Raw genomic sequence first — 16346 nt, 5'->3', positions numbered from 1 at the left:
AATGCAGCCATCTGTAACTTTACACAAAAGGCACTTGCCTCAAGTGTCTGTAAAGGTGGTTGGAGCTGGCCCTAGAGAGAGCTGAGTTGCAGAAGGAAAACTGATCTATCTTTTTAGTGGGTTTGAGACGTGCTTTTTCTTAGATGAGGCCGGCTCTTGGGTGCCTTACCGAAATACCAGTTGTTGGGGACTTAACAAGGTAAATGCAGCAAAACAACAACAACAAAACCCACAAAGAAACCTATTGTGTCTCTCCGATTGAGAGAGATAACTTTGTGGCTTTAGCTGTCACCTACATTTCGAACGATAGTGGAAACACATTGTCCTTTATACTTACAAGATTATTTTTACTTCAAAGTAGCTTATTTGTATTGTTTTCTCAGCACCATAACCATGTCTTTTTGCTGTTAATTATTTTCCCTTCAAAGGAATTAATTCTTTTTAAAAACTGTATTGCCTTTGATATAGGACCATGGCAATGCAGAAATCCCCTCTGTAGCACATTTTGTGACCATAAGCAAACTGAAAGAGCAGATATGAAATGAAAGGGACAATGGTGGAAGATGGCAGGAGAAGTGACCTTAGAGTCAGGAAACCTTGGCGGAGGGACTTGTTTAGTCAGTGAACATTTATGTAGGCCTGATGTATGTACTAGGCTCAGAGCCGGGCAGAGGTATAAAAACACATGACTTAGAAAACATCTTAGTAGAACTGGATTTTTGAGGTGTGCTAAAATTGTAGGATCCAGCTCTGTTCCCATTCACCATGTATTTGTTGTGTGGTTTTGCCCGAGTCACTTCCTAGTTTTGTGCCTGTTTCTTCATCTATAAATTGGCTCAATAAAGCTAGTTCTGCCTCCCATAAACAGGCACTCTGTTTACAATATGAGAGAGAGAGAGAGAGATAGAGAGAGAGACAGAGAGAGAAGGAGACGGGGAAGGGAAAGGAGAAGAGGAAGAGGAAGAAGAAGGAGAAAAGAGAGAAGGAAGGAAAGGAAGAAAGGAAAGAAGGAAGGAAGGAAGAAAGGAAGGGAGAGATGAACAGGATGTCAAGGCAAAGCCTAAGCTTGTGGTTTTACAGCTCAAGGAAGACAATGGCTGGGAAAACCCTTTCTAATCTACAAAGCTCACATGAAAATGCATAGATTAGAGGAAGATTTGCAGGCTGACCTTGGAAGATCTGGAAACTTCCTAACATCCTGTCCTGGATGGACTTGGAGATCTTCCTCATCTTCCTCTCCTAACTTAAAAAGAATCTCTTATTCTTGACCATTTTTGTTGTTGTTGTAGGTAGCTTATTTTCTTCTAGTTATGCTTGGGGTTGACTCTTAGTTTTACTTTTATGTCAGTGAGTACGTGTGGAAATTTGTAGCATCATAGAAACAGATTTGAGAGAATATTGGGGATCACACAGCATGACCTCCCCCTCCTGTGAAGACCCCTTTTCAGCATTCTTGTTAGATGACTGGCCATCCAACCTCTTACTTGAGTAGTTACTTAACAGAGTGTTCGCTATGTATTCTAACACACAGTGTATTCCAGTAACCAACAAATCTGTCCTTCCTGATGCTCTCTCATCCACTGAGCCTGTGTTCCTTCATAAATATACCCACTGGCTCTGGCCAAGACTCCAAGAGCAACACAGACATAGCCTTTTATTGGCTCTGCTGCATAGCAACAGAGTGATTTGGGGTGAGTTGGTTAACCTTTTGTACCTCAGTTTCCCCCTTTATAAAACAAGGGTGATAATGGTGCCCACCTCCTAAGATTCTTAGGAGGATCAAATGAATGAATTACTACGAATACTAAGAATAGTGCAGGCACACAATTAGCACTGTTGATGCTTATTACGTTATCATCACTGCTATTATCATCCTTGTGTTGTTGCTGCTGCTGTTGTTAGCATATAACATTATTATGATATTGTTATATATTAATGTTAATATAATATTATCAGCTGATAGTGGTGAATAGAGTGGAAAGGTATCTTCTGTTGTCTGGAATACTAGCGTTCTGCTATCATTCATGTGGATAAGCATATAAGAACATCTGCCTTACTCTGTAACCTCCTAGAGAGTGAGGGGCATGGCCGGGGTGTCCCTGGGATACACGTCAGTCACTCTCTTCAGTCCCTCATTCGCAGGGAACCTCCTAATGTCCTTAGAGAAGGAGGATGAGTTAGGGGGAGGCGGATGAAAGGAATGGAGGCTGCCTTTGTTCCAGGACTGCAGAGCATTCTTATTTAGAAATGCTACCTTCAGATCTATAGGCGAGACCATTTCTGTTCTCCTAGGAAACGGAAGAGGAAACTAGCATCTATGAATGCTCTATCTGGGGTCGGGCTCTGTGGTAGAAACTTTCCTTTCCGTGTTTCTCGCTGAATCTTCCCAACAACCCTGTGAAGTAGGTGAGTGAAGAAACTGGGCCTCTTGAGGGTTGAAGAGCCTTGCTCATCAACCTGGATGAGACCAAGATCCAGGTCACCCAATTCCTAAGCTCACCTTAGGAACAACAGGCCGGAATCTTGAGTTATGCATGCCATGCTTGGTGTGCATGGTTCCTATTTACTTAGGTGGCTAAAAGCAGGATAGATACTTAGGAACAGTTTAAAAGAGAAAAAGAGTCCGCTTGTAGGAGCACGTTTCTACACCAACAGAAGAGATGTAAAGTGTTTAAGTCGGCCCCAGGTTGACCCAAAACTAGAATTCAAGGTTGTGGAGACGGATGCTCACCAGAAACTTTACAGTCTTATTTACCTTGACTGAGAAATGTGTGGAGGAATTTCCTCCACGTCGGGAAGCGGCTCTCATTGACTGGCTGAGCGTGCTGTGCTAAAATGCCCGCCAGCTCCTCGGAGATCTTCAGCAAAGCTGGCTCCTGCAGAAACAAATTAAATAGAACCACAAGCAATTTTACTACAGAAATGGAAACTGCTTGTGGAGTGATTAAAAACCAGGCCTCCAACAGGCAAAAAAAAAAAAATGTGGTTACTGTTTATCCAGAGTCAGAAAGCCATTTTGAAAATTTCTTTATTTTCCCAGCCACTTTCATTTTCATATTTCCAAGTGGTTTGGCCCCCTGAATACTGCCGCTCCCTGTGCCTGTTTTCTCTGAAGGCAGCCTTCTGCCTGGGCATCAGGTAACTCTGGCTTCAGAGCAGCAGCAGTCTGACCAGCTGAGCATCCTTGGGCAACGTGCCCCCCAACTCGGTGCCTCAGTTTCCCTTGATGTAAAATGTGGAGTTAACGGACCTTTTACCTAAGATCCTTCAGACCTGAAAGTTTTTTATTCTATGATCCTACCAGGGCTGACCCTAGGAGAAATTACAGAGTGGGTACTACGGTCTTTCTTTGGCACCTACATCTTTTAAAGCTGTGCTCTTTTCCCTTGGTGGGGTTGCCCCCACATCCTACAGCCTTGGGATCAAAGCCTTAACCTTCAGGCTGACACTGTAAAGGTGGGGTTTGAGGTGGGAGCAGGTTAGAAGAGTGAGGTGGGGAGGGGCCGCTCTCAGTCCCCCAAGGCCACAGCTCCCCACTAGGTCACAGCCTCAACCAGCTACAGGTGAGGCTGGCCCCACATTATCATAAAGCAACCTCAAGCTATAGAGCGTCCTGTCAAAATGAAAACAGCAGGGCACCTTCTTATGAATAAGAAGCCTGACTTTTTGATATAAAAAGACTCGGTTTTCCAGGACACTATTTTTCTTTTGGATGGTCTTAGACTATCTAAATATTTTCAAATAGAAAAGACTATGTATAAATTTTCAAATGGAAGCTACCTCTTCAGATTTTATTTCTGTCTAAAGTAGGGCAGGGTCATAGATACAAAAGCATTTGACAGGCAGTATTCATTTTAAAATCTGGGACTCTGGCAAGAAGGACTCAGGCTTGCTTTGGGCTGCTGGGAACCTCCGAATCTATTAGTGAACACTCAGTTATTTGGAGGAATCTAAAAAGAATCAATTTTGGCAAGTGGGGCTAGAAGGAATCTTAGAAATAATCTGTGTGCGCATTTATTTCCAAGTTGCCTGCCTTTACGAGGTTATCGTCTTCCTCCCCCCCGCCCCACACCCCCCTCCCCAGCTCCTTGGAACATCTGGTTCATTCTGGGTCTAGTGCCCCCTGAAAATCTACAGTAGACAACAAACATCTGAGAGTATATGCATATATACTCTAGGTAGGTTGAAGTAATCTGAATAATTTCTGAAATATCCAGGAAATCCTGGTGGGAGAGTCTCGTTAGTTAGCTTAGTAAGTGCTGGACATACAGAACAAAAATGTCAAGAGAAAGGGAGAGTGTCGTGGCACACACTCATTCAGGGAGACTGCACGGTGTGGGGAGGTTGTTATCCAGGGTTGGGGACGCCGACTCACGCAGTCAGCCTCTGCCGTGGGAGGTGGAGGCACAGAAATCGCTGTCAAAGCAGTGGGACTTTCCCCTCTCGTATCCTGCACAAAGTACACGTTTTCTCTGCTCTTCACTGTACATTCCCTCATCTCCCCAAAGCCCTGAATCTAAAGCATAAAGAAGCAGCCAAGACACGCAGTTCCAACAACCCGGACCCCCTCTTTGAGCACTATTCTCCACACCCATCTTTCTTTCTGTGCTACCTTTGTTTCAGTTAAAATCATTCATTCTATCAAAGAAGACCAATTGTCTGTGACTCATGAAGTGCCCCAAAGCCGGGCTGAGAAAGTATGGCTGTGGGTTCCCACTGGGCTTGGGAAAACCAAGTGACAAGGAAAGAAACCTCGCAGGCCAGGCCCTCTCCCAGGACAGTGGAGACGTCCTTTTTGTTCTACCTTCTACTCTGCTTTTGAAAGACATTGAACCATCTACCCAGTGAATGCCATGTGGCCATTCACATCAACACATCAAAGACAAATCATTCATTCATTTATTTAGTCATTCATTCATCCATATATAAAACAGTACAGGTACTTGGAGTATCAGAATCATGGAGCCAGACAGTAAAATGGTGGCTGTCGGGGCTGGAGGGAGAGAGAATGGGAGTTAGTGCTTAATGGGTACAGAGTTTCAGTTTTACAAGACGAAAAGAGTTATGGAGATGGATGGCGGTGATGGTTGCACAACATTATGAACCTATTCAATACCACCAAACTATACACTTAAAAATGGTGAAGAGGTTTTTTACCACAATAAAAAAAAAATCAGGAAAAAATATTACAGAATGTCAGGCCTTTTAAGTAACTGAACTGTCGGGGGCAAGTGTTTATGTTTTCTGGGAGATGGAGACGGCGAGGAGACAGTAGAAGAGTAGGTGAAAGCCTTGCCACCTAAATCTTGAAACTAGATCTCCATCAACTTGAGGATCAAGTTGAAATTCCTTCTCAAGGCGCATCTGTGGCCTGGCCTGTGATTCCTAATGTAGCCCCGCTTCTTTCCTCTCCAGCTCCCAGCCTCACCCCGACCCACAGCGGTGGTATGACAAACTGAGAACACCCTCTTCCTTAGGAACAACACAAAGGGCCTGCTGATGTCAGATGCGAATTCCTGGTTTGGGGGAGTTCCTGTTCTCTGCACAGCACAAGCATAATTACTACAACTTTAAGGGCAGATGCTAAAAGGGAAGATCGGTAGCTATTCCGGCAAATTCTGTTCAGAATAAACTTGTGTACACACACACAGACACACATGCAGACACACACATTCACACACACACGCACACACAGACACACACACACACACCCATGCCAGACAAATCCCTGAATTCATGTGAACCATCAAGACAGCGTTTGTAAAATTCTTTCTCCTGTCACAGCAGGCTCACATTCATTATCTCATTCTGTCCTTATGGCAACACTCTGAGGGCAGCCAGCACAGTGTTATGTCCCCTGCCTTACAAATGGGAAGCACAGGCACCTAGAGCACAGAGGCTCGTGTCAGATCACTCGCTGAGTGAGATACTCTTATTGGGTGATTTTCCACATGTGAGTGAAGACAAAACAATGGAGTTGGGGGAACCAGAAGAAAGTTTGCTTTCTTTGCGTTTTCACCCCTCCCCCAAAAATGGTGTGTGTGTGTGTGTGTGTGTGTGTGTGTGTGTGTGTAATCTGTTAGAAGCGCACTGGGGCACATCTCCTCTATCTTACAAACTTTGGAATGAGTCCTTAGAAAGTTTCTTTGCCGTGAGTCACATCAAGGTGATGGACTATTAAGTCAATGTTTCAGAGAGCCTATGGCCCACATGGGGCAGGTCATTGAGACCTAACGACTCTGGGGCTGTGAGAAGGAAAGCATGGACCTTGTGGATGATAACCGAATGTTAGAAAAGTAATCGCTACTTTTTGAAAAAATCAGAATTCCAGATTTTCATTCCCTCATGATTGTACTGGCTCTGGCCATGCATATGGGCAGCTGGCCTTTGTGGAGCTGGTGGCTCTAGAGCCCTTCCCATCAGGAGGAACTTCAGCCCCATCTACGCCACAGCACAGCCTTACCACCGTTTGTCTAGTACCCACATTTGCCCCTGAGAGTGTGACAAGAGTCATGACCTTGGATGGTTCCAGGGCATCTACAGAAGGCACAGGGCCTCCATCAGCCTGACCGATGCAGCCAAGGGATCCCGTCTATCCAGCATGGACCTCGCCGCTCAGCTCGCTCTCTTTTTCTATCAAGAAAGTGTAAATTTGAAGGAAGAGATATTTCACTGAAGGAAATTCAGGATATCTCAGGGGAAGCTGCTAGCATATCCAATTTAATACTGCCCTCAATGACTAAAGCTACTTCAAACTCCAGAGAGTTAACTTTCTGAAGTAAATTCCGTGTGTGTGTGTGTGTGTGTGTGTGTGTGTGTGTGTGTGTGTATTCAGGAAGATGGGAGAGGAGCAAGAAAAAATACAAATTAGACTGCTCTAAATATCAGTCCCACCAAAACTCATTTTGTCTGAATTCAGTAAAATAAAGTCTTGGCTAATCATCTCAAATCTCCCACATCAGGCATTGTTTGGTGGTGTTCAAAAAGAGAAACCAAGGGACCTACCTACCTGCTGCTTTGTAGAGGTTTCTGATATCCTTAAATGGAGGAACGGAGGGTGGCATAAGGCCAAAAGGACAAGACAGTGACCTGGGAAACTAAGCAAGACTGTCAGGGTTGAAAGGGGCCATATGGACTACCCAAGCAAATGTCGCGTGTGCCAGAAGAGGGACCAGGGATTCTGCACTCACACAGTGAGGCCGCAGGAGCTCTCTGGCCGCCTTCGGACCCTAGGTGATTCCTCTCTTTCACTTCTGCTGCCTCTTTCAGAGGGCAAAGTGTGGGCGACCATGAAAGGTGCTCAGGATTTTAATTGGCTAGTGGCACAGAGAGGGAGAGAAGGGAGGGATTCCAAATTCGAGGCTGAGTTTAGAAAGGTTGCTTTGCTGTGCATGGACTACTGTTTACAACTATAGTCATTTTTCAGGTAAAATAATAGCTCTCATTCATTGAAAGCTTACCAAGTGGGGGGCCTGTATGAGGAGGGGGTTTATATCCTCAAAAATCACTCTCTGAGGTGGTTACTGTCATCCCCATTTCATGTCACACAGGCATGAAATAGCAAAACTGGGACTCAAATCCGGTGGCTACCAGGATGCCATGTTGCAATGAGATCCGTAACTACCATCAGCGGGCATAAATGATCACTCCGGGTCAGATTAGATCAGCTGCATTGGGAGACTAAGTCTGTACCATCAAATTTATGAAAAAAATGGTAGAATGGATGTCTGTTGTTGGCTTCCCAGCATCTTTGTCCCGCTTTCAGGGTAATGATGTCCCAAATTTCCTGTCAGGAACTGCTACTACTCCATTCTTAGCTATGCAAGTTAATTGGGAGGGACTCGCCCTCAGCTCCAAGGGTGGGTCACTGCTTAGCAAAGCCACACCCTGACCACAGCCATTGGTTCAGGATAGGCATGTGACCAAGTAGGTCAATCAGAGGTTAGGAAGCACTTGCTGGGGCCTTCTGAGAAAGAAGCTTCATGTTCTTCTGAGAACTCTGCCAGGTGATATGTTCTTTCTTCCTATTGCCTTGACCAAGGACAAGCTCCAGGAACTACTGGCGGCCATCTTTTGACCCTGAGGACAGCCAGCCTTAGGATGGAGCAGATCATATGCGTGGTTCAGAGGACAAATGGGTCCTGAGCGATGTTTAGCCACTGGATTAAGCCTTGTCTGAAGTTAGACCAATCTTTGGACTTTCAGTTAGCTAAGATAATAAATTCTCTTTGTTTTTAAAGCTATTTTGAAATGGGTTTGCCGTTACTTGAAGCTTAAACATTTTAAACTGATACAAGTGGGTGGGCCAAACCATGTACCCACAATCCATGATGGACATTGGAACCCAGCAAATGCTCTGATCCCTCTATGCATTGGTTACTCTCGTTCTGCCATCAGTAGTGACATTTCACTCCTTTCCTTTCATTTCATTCCTTTCCATTAGATCATTAGAAATAGTCCCTCTTTAGGGTGCAAAAATATGCTGAGAGGAGGAAGAAAAAAAATGAAAATGTCTTCAGCAAGTCATAAACTACTTCCCACACCTACTTAAAGTTTAAGGACTGCTTTAATACTCCATGTTTAATTGTTAATTGAGAATTTAAAAATCAAAAATGCCAACTTTGCCTTCGATGAGATGGAAAATTATGCTGCTGTAGAAGGTAACATAATGTAAAACAGCCAACATTACTAAGGCACACAAATGTTTTTGGTATGTAAAATTGCTTTGTAAAATATTTGCTCCATCTGCTGAAAGCGGCAAAGACAATTTTCCCTTGATAGCTAATGGCCCATTTCGGCTGTGTGGCAAGTGATTCGCTGCGGTGGCGGCTCTCATTAAACAGAATGGTGAAAATGCGGTATATAATTCCATACTTATGTAGCATTATCCACTCGCTGCTTCTTGAGGAGTCTGTCCCTCATTATCTAGGCCTCCACCTTGCACCAACATGCAGGCCTAGCAAGTTGATTTGACTTGAGAAGCGTTTTGTCCAACTGAGGCACATATGTCGCGCCGCCATTCCAAAGCTCAGCACAACCGCTTTGCCCCAACAAGAAACTCTACAAAGGTTCATTTCTGTTCAACTTCCCAGCACTTAAACTGCTGTTTCCTTTTTCCCCTCCCTATAGGGGGCCATGGTTTTCTTTCTAGGCTCAGCCAGTCATGCTGCATGCTGGGATTTCGATAGATAAAGATTAAGCATTTCTTGAAATTCGTAATTGAACTCTGCACATATTGAAAAGCAGAAAATTTTTTCGGCGACCCAAACTGCCATCATAAAGCCTGACAAACACTGTCCTTGGTTCATGGAGCATGTGGCAGTCTGTGATCATTCTCTTTAAAAGAGTTGTTTACATTACACCCAGAATTACTTCAACATCTGCTAAAGGAACAATTAAAAATAAATAATCCAGGGTGGTTTAAAAAAAGAAGAATACGTTGATGTTTTGGGAATGATATTAAAAAGTAATTACAGCAGCAAGTGGCAGATTTTTTAAAAATATATTTAATGTTGGAAAATGGGTTTAAAGGAAATTAAATATGTGTGACATCAAGTAAATACATATGCCTGTTTTAAAAATGACACAATATTTTTAAAAAGAAACCATGTGGTTTAAAAATCAACCATAAGTGGAAGGAGCTATAATTATTATTGGTAATCAGTTTCTTTCTTTCTAGTTAGAGAAATATTACTGATTGAAAAAAATTGCATATGCTGAAAAATCTCTTTAATTAAAAATTAAAAACAAAAGAAAACACATGTGCCCTTTGGACTTGATTTTTCATTCAAGTGGTAGGGGAGAAGGGTGAATCTGTGGAATGAAATGAGAGATCGTCAAGAGAAATTGTATTTTTATTTTATACAAAAGGAATGGGCACACATTTACTTTTCTTAATCAGAGTGAAGAGCTGTACTTTCCTTGATATTCCCACATGTACAGATGTATATACGTACTAAAGGAAATATAATAGCATTATGTATTTATGATTGTTTTCTTTTCACGGACTATGCTCATTCAAAAACCAGTGCAATAAATCGGTGAATTCCAAAAGTGAGGAATTTTGTTTGATCTGGCACAATTACATGAAAGTCCCAGTCTTCCCCCTCTCATCCCCAGGGGCACTGAGGACAGATGACCAGAAGCAAATGGCGCAGTCGCTGGCAAAGGAGAGTAAAACTCATTCTAAATTGGGTCCAAATCAATACCCACGCCTGCTTTGTGGTTTTCAGCAAAGCAGATATTTCCAAAACAACTCCAACGAGGACTTCCTGGATGTGAAAACACTAACCAATTCTCGTTCCTCTCATCTTTTGCTTTATTCTTCCTTCCACGCTGTTATTGCGAAAAACTGGCAGTTAAATTCAATTGATTCCGAATATTCCGGATCCATATGGCCGCCAACCCTGGAGCTGAGGCGGCGATAGCGCCTCACTGCTGTTCTCCAGCATTTGCCTCTCCCCCTAGTCCCCAGATGGTGGGAGTAACATTTAAACCTCCTTTTCTCTGCCTTGTACAATAGACCTTGGCACCATTTCAACTGTTTACTCCGGTAATTAACAGCTCTGATACCACAACAATTACAACTCCTCCACTCTCACCACAATAATGCTATGAATTAGTGAGAGCTAATGGCTGGAAGGTAGAGTGTTTCCAGACTGTGAGATCTGTGCATTTTTAGAATAAAATAAAAGGTACAAACAGCACGCTTGCAGTAGACAATGATTACCTAGTAATTAGTTTACACAAAGCTTCCTATTTAATGGCAAAACGCTGTAATTAACGTGTGACAGAAAATCAAAGGGTACTTTGTAAGCATATGAAAAATTAACACTGCAGGCCCATAGCTTTATGTACTGATTAGAAGCATATTAAATCAATAGGACACACAAACCAACAGCTTGTATAGCTGATTATTATAGGTCCTCGGAAGGGGGACCCAGCTTTCATTTAACTTGGGGATGCAATTTTCCCTCTCCTCTCATCTTCCTCAGGCACAGAGAAGCACCTCAAACCCAACCCTGGCAGCTTCATGAAAATAACCATTGAACTGGAAGAAAACATTCTAAGTCATTTTCAGAGATAAGGAAAAATATGTAAATGATTAAGACTTTCCAATGATTGTGGTGACGTGCTGCTACACTAATTAGAAAAGACACCAACTGGAACCAGAAAATGAAGTAGCCAGGTCTCAATCTTGTGGTGAGAATAATCTCTACTTTATCAGGTCAATGCCTCTTTACTCAACATGTAGAAAGTTCAAGTAACTAGAATTATTTTCTCTTTTCAAATGATAAGAAACCAGGGCGCTATCAAGATTTATTCTTTTAAAGGCATTATCTGGATAAATCATTGGCTAGGCATAATTGGGTCACCAGTCTGTATCTTCAACAGTCACAATTCTATACAATGACAATTGATGCATAGAAAAATATTCTGGAAGCCTAAAAGACCCTACGAGATCGTCTAAATCACCAAAGGAAAATTAAATTGTGCATATTTGTTCAACATTACCTGCAATTTAATTGTAATGCAATTTTTTTCCGCTTTAAAAATCTCAATTATATTTTATGCACAAAGATGTTACTCTTCATGTATATCATTGAAGAGGATCTAATCTTTTGGGGATGCATCTGATATTTAGGCAAAAATCCAGGGAGTGGATTAGGTTATGTGAGGGAAAATATATAACTTATACTCCTTTAAGTGTGAGATTTGTGCTCTTTCTTTCTTTTTTCTTCTTTTTTAAAAAATTAGTTTCAGGTGCACAAAACAATGTAATAGTTAGACATTTATCATTTATATCCCTCACAAAGTGATAACCCCCCGCCCCAATCTACTACCCCTCTGACATTGCATACCATTACATTTCCACTGTCTCTATTCCTAATGCTGTACTCCGCTTCTTGTAACCATATATATATATATATATATATATATATATATATATATATACATATATATATAATTATAGTTGACATTTATTATTGTTCAGCTTCAGCTTCAGGTGTACAGTGCAGTGATCAGGCATCTACATCATCCCTGAGGTGGTCTCCCTAATCAGACAAGTTCCATCGGATACCCTACAAAATCTTTACATTATTGATTATATTCCCCAAACTGTCTTTCATATCCCCATGGCAATCTTGTGGTTACCAACTGTGTTTTCTAATCCCCTCACCTTCTCCTTCATCCCCACCCTTCCTCTCATCTAGCAACCCTCAGTTTTTTCTCTATGTCTCTGAGGCTGTTTGTGATTAGTTCGTTCATTTATTCTTTTCTTTAGATTCCACATATAAGTGAGATCATATGGTACTTGTCTTTCTCTGTCTGACTTAATTTCACTTAGCATAATGTTCTCTAGGTCCATCCATATTGTTGCAAATGGTAAGATTTCATTCTTCTTTATGGCTGTGTAATACTCCATTGTATAAACATACCACAGTTTCTTAATCCAGTCGTCTACTGATGGGCATTTCGGTTGTTTCCATGCCTTGGCTATTGTGTATAGTGCTGCAATAAACATAGGGGTGCACCAATTTTTTCAAATTAGAGTTTTGGATTTCTCTGAGTAGATACGTAGGAGTGGAATTGCTGGGTAATAAGGTAGTTCCATTTTCAGTTTTTTGAGATACCTCCATATTGTTTTCCATAGTGGCTGCACCAATCTGCAATCCCACCAACAGTGCACAAGGGTTCCCTTTTCTCCACACCTGCGCCAGCACTTGTTGATTTATTGATGATAGCCGTTTTGACTAGGGTGAGGAGGTATCTCATTGTGGTTTTTATTTGCATTTCTCTAATGATTAGTGAGGTTGAGCATTTTTTCATATGTCTGTTTGCCATCTGTATGTCCTCTTTACAAAAATGTCTCTTCATGTCCTCTGCCCATGTTTTAATTGGGTTGTTTGTTTTTTTGGAGTTGAGTTTTTTATAAATTTTGGATATTAACCCCTTATCAGATATATCATTGACAAATACCTTCTCCCATTCAGTAGGATCTCTTTTTGTTTTATTGATGGTTTCCTTTGCTGTGAAAAAACTTTTTAGTTTAACGTAATCCCACATGTTTGTTTTTTCTCTTACTTTCCTTGCCCGAGGGGATATATCAGTAAAAATCTTACTCCGGGTAATATCTGTAAACTTTCTTCCTACATTTTCTTCTAGGAGTTTTATGGTTTCAGGTGTAATGCAATTTTATGGTAATAATAATAACAGAGAATTTTTGAAGGCTTATTGTGTGCTACCATAAATACGGGACTAGCCGATTCACAAGGGTTATCTTATTTAATTCTCACCACCTCCCCACAAGGTAGGTACCCATATTATCCCTCTTTACAGATGAAGAGATAGAGACTTAGAGAGTCCACGGTCCCTCTCTAATAACCTTGGTGTGCTATAGATATTTAAGAGCAATGGCTGCTGTGTTCTAGGGACCTTTGTATTTCCCAAAAGTCTCTGTAGAAAGCAGAAAACCTGCAACAAGGGCAGCGAGTCACAGCGGCAGGACCTGAGAGAGAACACTGCTTGGGAATTTTCAAACAAGGGGTCTTTTCTAAATGGGTTCAGCTTGGTGTGGCCAGAGCACTGGGCCAGGAGTAGGTGTGGGTTCCAAGTTAGGCATGACCATTTATTAGCTAGAATACCATTTATTAGCTATATGAACTTGGGCAAGTCACTTAATTTCCCAAGCATCAGTTTCTCCACCTGTAAACAGAATAATAATATCTTCCTTACCAAAGTGGTGTGGTAGTAAATGAGTAAAAACCTTAGGGTTTTTCTGTGATTGAATGAGACAATTTATGTAAAGTGCTGAAATGCCTGACACCCAGCAGATATTCTACAATATTATTATTATTATTGTATTATTATTATTATTAAATACAGGGAAGTGTCAAGACCTTAACAGTATATTCATGAATCTACAAAAGAAATCACGTTTTTAAGACATAAAAAATAAAAATATAAAAAATAAAAAAATATAAAAAACAAATGTAGCTTAATGATTAGAGAAAAATGATATCCTACATTTTCTCTTAACCTAGAAAAACCTAGATTTTCTCTTAATACCAAGATGTTGTATTTTTGATATAAAATACAAATGACAAATAAGGACATTAAAAAAGGATATTTTGCTAGTAAACTAACAGCAATTATAAGAAGCATTTGACATCTAAAATAAAAGTGCAAACTATTTATAATATTCAGTGCTGGTAAGGTGGTGGTAAAACTATGCTTACTCTCTGCCAGTAGCTTTGGAAATGGGTACTACCTTCTTAGCAAGTCATGTGGCAATATGTAACAAGAGCTGTAAAAAATTCTGCTCCTGGGTCTCTCTACTAGAGAAATAATTCAACAGAAGTAAAGAGAAGTGTATACAAAAACTAAAAATAAAAATAAACAAATCTTTCTCCTTATGCTTTCCTCCCTCCCACCCACCACCACCAAAAAGAAAAAAGAAAATGCAAGCTGGAAATCTAATTTTCCAACTTAGTTGAATGGTTTAACGTATTAGAGTAAATCAATATGAGGGAATATTATACCGCCATTAATTGTGATCACTACATGTAAACATGGAGAACGTTTAAGATCTGATATTTAAATAGCATATACACTATGACTGTAGCAATAAGAAATAAATGCAGCACATTTGGAAATTAATACACAAAAATGAAAATAACTAGGTTTGAGATAAGTGATTATGTCCTTACTTGATTAAATATTTCTTTAATGTGGTTATATTACCTTTCAACTTTTCTAAAAAATTATGTCAGTACAGGGTAAAGGCTGTTTGGGATCACTTAAGAAACACCTAATAAATTTCACACAAGACATGAGGCTCAGCGATCCTATAGTGGCTCCTATGACCCAGTTACATGGCCATGTGAATGGATGGAGGTCTTCACAATGGAGACATAGGGAGTTCCAAGCCACTGATTGGCTGTTGGTTCTCTTTTGTTATAGTGTATTTTGTTTTCTGATTTCATTCTGCAAGGAAGCAAAACAACTACTGTGGTTCATCCTACTTTTTCTAGGCTTGGATGCCTTGAATTTATATATATATATATATATATGTAGTGTATATATACATATATATGTAGTGTATATATACATATATATGTAGTGTATATATATGTTAGTATATATAGTGCGTGTATATATAATACCAAAAAATGTATACACATTTTAAGAGAGAAAAACTGTATTAAAATTGTAATACTCAATATATACTGATAACAAAAGATGAATACATGTCATGTTTGACTTCTGCAATTACAAGAGGTGCTCAAAGTGGTTACCATCAGCGTCCAGGCACTTCTGATTACAGCAAACTACTGTTTCAGCAATGCTGACCAAAGTGTCTACTTGTGTACACATGACTTTATTCATCTTTTGTTATCGGTACATATTGAGTATTACATTTTAATACAGTGTTTTCCTTTCTTAAAATGTGTATACGTTTTTTGGTTCTCTCTCTCTCTCTCTCTCTCTCTCTCTCTCTCTCTCTCTATATATATATATATATATATATATATATAATTTATATTTATTTATTTCCCTCCTTGGCAAATTAATTTTAAAAGTCTAATGAAGTACACCAATGTACAAGTAAAGGTCAAATTGCTCTTGCAAAGAGCTAAAATAGCAAGATTATATAGTAGCTCAGAGCCAGCTCAATTTCCTATTTCTCATTTGCGGTAAGATTGTGACGCAAAAGACCTCTCCTACACGTTCCATCTGGGGAAATAGAGGCTCAAAGAAGATCTGCACAGAGAAACCCAAAAGTAAACTGCCTTAGCTCTTCTCACGGAGAAACTGTCTGCAACAGTCTCCTGCAAAGCAGGGTCACCAGTAGCGTCCCTGCCACTGAGCCAACCTCCCAGGAATGAGAGAGGGAAGACTTATCCTTTAAAAAAAGAAAGAAAATGCCGGAAGGACTGGTACCACAGCAAATGTCTACCTGGCTCTCCCTAGACTGTCTTAGTGAGTGTGTCCAAGAAGGCTTTTCCCCTAAAGTGCCTTTCTTGACTTACGCCTTTATTCCTCCTAAATAAAAGAAATACCCCCGACTTGGGGTGGGGCGTTTGAGGTGTGTGCAAGTGTGTGGAGTCATTAAACTTTAACAAGCATTGAGGACTTAAATGAATGAGTTTACTGGTCCCTCTTGGGGGAAATAGGTTTTGTTACCTGGTAGGATGAAGAGAATAAGGTTGGTACCGAGCCACCACGAAGGAAAATGAGATTTGTACTCTGATTTCATTGTGACCATCATGTAACACTCTGCTTTTCCTAAAATCATCTACATGTCTATACTGATTTTTTAAAATGGAATTATAGCTTTTTAG

At 40.7% G+C, this 16346-nt stretch overlaps 1 protein-coding gene across 1 annotated transcript in view; it reads right to left on the bottom strand.

Moving 5' to 3' along the window:
• Nucleotides 1–16346, bottom strand: part of IQCH (IQ motif containing H) — a 186276-nt gene that overhangs the window by 47329 nt on the left and 122601 nt on the right. Inside the window, exon 16 of the mRNA XM_081047437.1 lies at nt 2756–2876. Within this exon, the coding sequence (XP_080903563.1) occupies nt 2756–2876 (121 nt within the window). The remainder of the gene's footprint in view (nt 1–2755; nt 2877–16346) is intronic.

This window comes from Rhinolophus hipposideros (assembly GCF_964194185.1).
Source record: "Rhinolophus hipposideros genome assembly, chromosome: 5".
In the NCBI taxonomy this organism is placed as follows: domain Eukaryota; kingdom Metazoa; phylum Chordata; class Mammalia; order Chiroptera; family Rhinolophidae; genus Rhinolophus; species Rhinolophus hipposideros.
The sequence above is the reverse complement of the archived record's forward strand: the minus strand, read 5'-3'. Positions and strand labels throughout refer to the sequence as shown.